Source organism: Nuphar pumila, chromosome 7, assembly GCF_984573655.1.
Source record: "Nuphar pumila chromosome 7, dmNupPumi1.hap1.1, whole genome shotgun sequence".
NCBI lineage: Eukaryota > Viridiplantae > Streptophyta > Magnoliopsida > Nymphaeales > Nymphaeaceae > Nuphar > Nuphar pumila.
This window is the reverse complement of record NC_143255.1, coordinates 32,894,676-32,901,832: the sequence shown is the minus strand read 5'-3', so window position 1 is coordinate 32,901,832 and position 7,157 is coordinate 32,894,676. Positions and strand designations below refer to the sequence as shown.

The following is a 7,157-nucleotide window of genomic DNA, read 5'->3' as shown; positions in this document are numbered from 1 at the left end:
CTTTAGATGGTTGCAAAATTTTTGCTTCAATCATGTCATCCAATTGCTTGCATAATTCCTGCAACTAAGAAATTATCATAAAATGCGAGTGGTCATGCACCCAACACTAGCTCAATCTGGTGGTCTACCTCATGCCTTAAAGGTAGCTTCTTCGACAGTTCGACAGGCATAACATCATCGATCTCCTTCAATATGGGCACTAAGGCCTCTAGGACATCAGTGGCTTCTCTCACTTCATCTGTGGCATGGATTATGACAAGAAAAGTCTCATCACCACTTTTCATGCCTTTCTTCGACTGGAGCACGGACACCAAGCACTCGCATGGCTTCACCGATATCATAGTAACCATGCAGGGATGATTCTCACTCTCTAAGCTGATAGCGTTGAGGTGAGGCATCGGCACTGCCTTGTTGTTTCTCAAGAATTTTATTCTGAGGATGACATTGAAATCATCCATAGGCGCGACTGATAGCGTGATCCTTCCTGACCAGTTGTGGATCTGCACTGCCACATTACGAACAACATTGTAGATGGTTCTGGCTTTCGAATTAACCGCTTTCATGCGGCTCTCTTTCTTTTTCTCACTACAGTCCCAACCGTTTTGCCTCTTCACACGAGATGAAATTATGTGTGGCACCTGTATCTACCAATGTCTTTTTGAGTCTTCTGTTGAGTAGAAGTTCTAAGTACATTAGTTCCTTGCACACGATTTATTCTGTAGTACCCGTCACTTTCACTGCATTCATCATCTGTATTGCTCCGACAATTGACTTCTGTACAGGTTGATGAAGTTCCTCACCCTGAATAACATTTATAGCCTGGGGTGCACAGTTATCTCCATTCCCTTGACTGTGATTTTTGTTGGGATATGTATCCGCTCAATGATCGTCATGGCAGATACGACAATCACGACGACGATAGTTGCCACCATAGTAGTTATTTCTATTTTAATTTTGATTTTGGCCATCCTATCGGCCCTGATCCTGTTGGTTCCCCCGACCAACATTCTGTGCATAATCGTTTCCTTGATTGTCCATTCGATTGTTATGATCATTTTCATGTTGCTTGCCTTAAAATGCTGCATTGTTCCTCTCAAGCTTGACAAGTTTCTCTTCAACCACAAGCTAGCATTGTAGAGTCATGCCAAATGAGTTCTGTATTTGCCCATTCTTACAACCCGTTACTGAAATAAAACAACTGATCCTGATCATTCATTCTCTAGACTTTCAACATTATCGAAGAGAATGCCTTGACATAGTCATGCACTTACTTTGTCTGTTTCAATACCAGCAACCTTTTGTGGGGTCATTTTCTCTTGATTTTTAGGCAAAAAATACTCTCATAATTTCTTTTTGAGGTCCTCTCACGAGACTATAACAACCAACCCACATCAAACATCACTCAAGCAACATCTCCACCAAAGAGTCGCTTCATCCGTAAAGTACATTATTGTGGTTCGCAGCCTATCTGCATCTTCCTCTATTATCCCAGCTTCCAAGAACTGGTCCATTTCGTAGATAAAGTTCTCAAGGTTCTTTGAGTTCTGCGTACCCTTATACTTTGCAGGCTCAGGTAACCTATAATGTGTCCTATCTACGTGTGCCACAGTGCCGCCAGCTGGGGTAGTCCTCAATTGCCATTCCAACAGATCATTCTTCCATCGAATAATATTCAATTTAGTAGCTATAATGTTTGAACCGACCCAACAAATCATCAAATTTACTGACAAGGACTTCCATCGAATTGTTAAATCTAGTGGCAAGACTTTTCACTCCCTCTATTGTTGTCTTGATCTCTACGTTGAGATCCGTAAAGGCAGTGCAAGTCCCATTGACCAATTTTTTCATATTGGTCACCATTCCAGTCAGCTCGACCACATCACATGAGATGACTGACACACGATCATCTACAAGTCTTTTTTAGGAGGAACCATACTGCTTGAAGGAGTCATGTCATTCTTCTTCAGTGCCATTGTCAATCCCAATATCAACAAGGCTCTGGTGTCAACTTGTCATAGGCTTAGAAGCGAAGGCTCCAACGATGTAGCTTCGAGTAATTACAAACACAAAAAACAAGCCTTTTTAGTGCACAAGCAACTAACAACACGCATGCACGAGCAAAAATACGAGTACGTGCATGCACAATCACAAAGAGAGCAAAGAAGTAATGATGCAAAATTCTTTTTTATAGATACTTGAAAGCAAAATACATCAAGAGAAGGAGAGAGGGTCTGAATACACGGGGTGCTTGAGCCGTAAGGCTTTTTGGGGCACTCGATAGTGCCAAAGAGTTATATACATCAAAAACAAAAAGGTGAAAAATATGGTGGTCTGAAACAACAAGTTTTCAACTTGCTATTTGCCTTGTTTTTGTACCGAAGAGCACTAGTAGCAGACCAACATGGATTCTTCACTATCTAACTAAGGAAGCCTGGCCGATTGTTCTAGCACTAAGAAACCTTTTACACTTCCTCACTACTAACCTAACATCTCTTTTCTTGGATAATCCAAGGGAAAACCGTCCATCATGACTGCATATCAGGTGGCCTCTAGTTGGTAAAACCTTTGAGGTTTCTTTGCATAATGGGGAATACACCCAGCTTTGACCTTGCGGAAAGGGATGCTAAGCATGTGTTTCGAACTTGTGACATACCGTCAATTTGGTGGCGTTCACAAGTTGCCCCTATCAGATGATGAGCGAGGCCATAAAATAAGAATAACCGCTTTTGACATGATGAGAGTGAGTCCTAATACATCCTAAAAAACCTGCTCAAAGGGTCTTTTTAAAAGACAAAACTAACATCAAATAACTTCGTCAGGACAATCACAGTTCATTCATATGAACTTATGAGGTTTGTTGATGAAAGTAAATCATTAACGCATGCGTCGATTTTCTTTGAAAACACAAAACATAGAAAATTGATGCATGTGCTGTACTTTGTGTGGCCCGAGACAACTGGATCTGCAACGAACAAATTGTCCTCGTGTATGGACTCTCACATGTCAAAAAATTTGATACACAATTTGGACGCACTTCCTTGTTTGGACTTCCATAACTTCCAGAGTTTTGAAATACAAGAGTAGAAGAGAAAAGGAAAAAGTAGGCCCCTCGAGCAATAAATCTCTCGATAAAACACATTAAAAAAAGGATTGAACCACTCATCGAGACAAGGTCAAGCTAACAGGTGATCCAGTAGCTTTAATCCACTGTCCCCCTTGTATGAACTTGTCCACTGTGTATCCCAAGGCCTCGGTCCTCTCCTTGATCACTTTGAATCCTTTCCAGTTAACTCTCTTGGCAACTGCTGCACCAGGGCCCCTGTTTTTGTACTCCCCATAGAAGAGGGTGTCCAGAGCAAAATCTCCATCCCATGGCAACCAACCTTCTGGCCTAATGAGATCTCCAATTGTAGATTCCATTATAACTGTTCTAGAGTACTGTTTCCATGGCCTCCCCAAATAGCTCCCGACCTTCAGCCTGTCCGGCACGAGCTTCTTATCTGCAAGGATCTTGCAATTCTGTATCACTATCCCGGTCGACTCGTGCTTATTGAGCCTTCCGTGAGCTGTAATCGTGTTCTGCTGGTTAGGCAACGGCATCCTGACAACGATCATGCAATTCTGGAAGACTGCAGCTGCATCGCCGAATATGAAGTCGATAGTCCCGGTGATCACGCAGCTCCGGTAGAATTGCCGGTGTGTCTGAGCATATAGTGTGTCCTGGTAACCGTCCATCCTGCAATTGATGAAGACTGAGCGGTCGGATTGGACGCGGAGTGCCACTGCCTGGTGCTTGGCTGCACCAGCTGTGTTCCTGAATCCCATGGCCTTAGCAATGAATCCTTCTCCAATCGCCACTGAAACATATAAAACTTAGTCATACCTATTGTGATCAATCTGGAAATACAAGATGATCTTAACTTTTCTCTAGTCATACCTATTTCCCTAGTGTTCGGGTTTTTCTATGTACTATTTAGGAGTCCTAGAAATCAAGGAAAATCTGGGTCTCTACAACATGAAAACCCTCCTTTTCTGGCATTCAACAGGAACTGGTCAAACTACAGAGAATTTTCTTGCTGTATGACTTTCATTCCAAAATGCCATTTTATGTGAAATATGACCAAGTTCATGAACTACTTAATTTTCGCATCAATTCATGAACTTGTACATAAACTTTCAGTTTTTTTGCCTCCTTGTTTTCTTTTTCTGTGTGTGTGTGAAGTGTACATGAACTCCTAGATGAATAACAACTATATAGCAAACTAAGCCAACTATATCAAGACCTGGGCATCCACGTAGAAAGGCAAAACGTGATCTCATTGTTTATTGCATCAAAACTAGGGGTGTCAACGTTTTCGGGTTTGGTTCAGACCCAGGTGAAACCAGACTTGGACTAGTTTTTTGGGTATGGTATATATCAGGACGGGAGCCTGGTCTAATCGAGTCCACTATAAGAAAAACCATACCCAGACCCGATAAAAACTACATGAACCAAACCTGCACCATACCTGGTAAAACCATATTTTTATCATTTTTACATTGAAAAATTACAGATCTTAATTGGAACTCAAGTTGGGTCTGGGTCTGGGTCTGGGTCTGGTATAAAATTTCACAAATTATACCTGGGTCCATGTATTAATCGGACCTTCAGGTCCAGTCCCGGGTCTTAATCTGGTCTTCTTATTTATCACCATACCCGGACTCTATAGGGTTTGGTTTGGGTCGGGTACGGGTAAGCCAGGCCCGTTGACACCCCTAATCAAAACACAACAATTATGCGAAACCTGATCGAGATCATGATCTTTCATGAACTTTGTTCATGTGTCAATGATATAACTTGGACAAACAACGCCAGTGTATTAGACCCTATTTTAAGATCTAGTGAGTCCGATTCAAGTCGTCTCGTATCGGCCCTTGGCCTCACTGGTGCAGACGAACACTTACCGAAGCTTGCCGTGCGGAAAGTCGGTGTCCCGTCAACGAAATTCTTGCTGCCGGTGATGATCGTCTTCCTCGAGCCGGCCCCATACATCATGACATTGACCATGTCCTTCTCCACTGTCACGGTCTCGTCGTAGACACCCTCCTTCACATAGATAACATATCGCCCGGTTCGCTTCTTTGGCATCGCGGCGAGCGCGGCCCCGATCGTGGTGTAGTTCCCGGACCCATCCTTTGCCACGACCGCGTCGGGCCTGACACCAGCCGGTGCACCTCCTCCACCCTTCAGGAGCCGGCGATCGGCCGGGGAGACCCATTCGGGGACTCCACTGCGAGCCCTTTGGTGGGCCCCACTAGAGAGCAGCAGGCGGTGGTGCATTACGGCCGAGATGTCGAGCAGGGAAAGGATGCTGGAGAACTGGGTGACGATAGCCAGGGCGTTGCTGGTCAGCTGGGTGGCGTTGACAAGGCCCTGCTGCATCTTATCCTTGAGGGACCCATCCTTGAGGCCCTCCAGGCACGTGTCCTGATACGATAGGACAGCGCTGAGCCAGTTCCTGAGGTCGAGCTCGATCTCGGACAGCCGGACCATCTCGTGCCCCTCGATGCCGGAGAAGGTCCTGTTGAGCTCGTCGATGGCGTAGCCCAGCAGCTCATTGCAGTCGGCGAGTGCGGCCTGGTCCATGGGGTCGCCGGCCGACAGCGCCTTTGGCAGCTTCGCCGCTTGCTGGTGCTCGTCGACCGCCAGCCTTACTGCTGCCTTGAGAACCTCCTTCGGCTTCACGTTCGACGATCCACCGAGGGAGCCGGTGATCGATGAGATGCAGGCAGACGGGTGATCCACCACCGAGCAGATGGACGTGATCACCCCACCGGATTTGGAGACCTCGGAGATGGCATGCCCGCCTTGCTTGCCTCTGTGCTGATCGGTGAGATTGACGACAGCGACCACGGCCATCGCGACGAGGAGGAGGGCTGCGACAGAGGTGCTGCCAGTGACGATGATGCGCCGGATGAGACGCCGGCGGTTCTCGGCCTTGCGACGCTCGGCGACATTGGTGTAGTCGTCGAAAACTGGCATTTTTTCTTTCCTTTTTCTTCTGGTGTATGTCCTGAATATGAGTTTGCCGCTCCCTCTTCCTTCCCTCTGCTTGGGGGCAGAGGGGCTCTCCGATAGAGCCTCAAAGTTTTTTTTTTTTTTTTCCTTTCTCTTCTCACTTCTTCTTCTTCTTTCTCTATATGTTTTCTTTTTCCTTTGTGTTAAGGAATGGAACGAGGAGAAAAAAAAAGGAGTCTCCAAAGGAGCCCATGCAGACGTCCGAGGTGGCGCAGTTCCAAGGGTAAATATTTTATGGTCCAAAAATACCCCTCCGGAACGAGACAAAGCACACCAACGTCCTCGAAGCGAGAGCCCTTTTTGCCGCAGACGGTTTTGACGTAAAAGTCCCTGGGTTTTCAGCATTTTGCTGAGGAGTTTCTAACAATATATTAGTACATGTACAAACGGTTTGGGTATGGATCATGGTTGATCTAAATACAATTTTCAATTACTAGATTGGGCCTACACTGTTGGACCCGATAATAATAACTGATATAATCACATGGACTTGGACTTGGACTTGGACTTGGACTTGGCTTGGTTATCTAGAAAAATGTTCCTAGAAGAACAAAAAAACAAAAATTGATCTACACCCACTTGGATCATAGCTGTTTACAGTACTCTTGTAGACCCCCAAATTAGGTTGCTAAGCTCGATACAGGATGGTGCATTAGCTCCAAGTTGAGTTAAAGTTGGACGAGAGAGGACGAGGTACAAAGAGCCTCCAAGACTCCTTGGATGCTGTTGATCATGGAGATGGAAGGCACCAAACACTTGGGGTTGCAAATGGGTTGGATTCCAGGATTCAGGAAGAGGAATTTGCAAAATTTGGCTGTCCCCAAATCGAACTTACCTGACTTCCCAGTGTATTTTGGGATCCAAAACCCGACATGTTTGCATCATTAAACACTCATCTAAAAAGATGGCCTTTACCTAAGATGGGCTCCAAAAAAAAAATTCTAATGCTGATGAACGGCATCAATGATGCAACAAATAGACAGCTAGAAATCATCCAAAACAGAGGGGGCATTGGGTAGGTTATGAGTGCCGTTCATTTTCATGATGAATGGCATCCAGGTGCCTTGGACGGTGTTTCTGTCCGAGGCTCCTCGGACCT

The 7,157-nt window shown here is 45.3% G+C and overlaps 1 protein-coding gene across 1 annotated transcript; it reads right to left on the bottom strand.

The window, feature by feature from the left end:
- Positions 1–3,159: 3,159 nt before the first annotated feature.
- On the bottom strand, positions 3,160–6,022 carry LOC149831817 (putative pectinesterase/pectinesterase inhibitor 13). The gene is made up of 3 exons (XM_090013085.1): positions 5,296–6,022; positions 4,945–5,265; positions 3,160–3,857 (listed from the first exon to the last, which is right to left on the bottom strand). The coding sequence occupies exons 1-3, from the start codon at positions 6,020–6,022 to the stop codon at positions 3,160–3,162; spliced, it is 1,746 nt and encodes a 581-aa protein (XP_089869211.1).
- Positions 6,023–7,157: the final 1,135 nt, after the last annotated feature.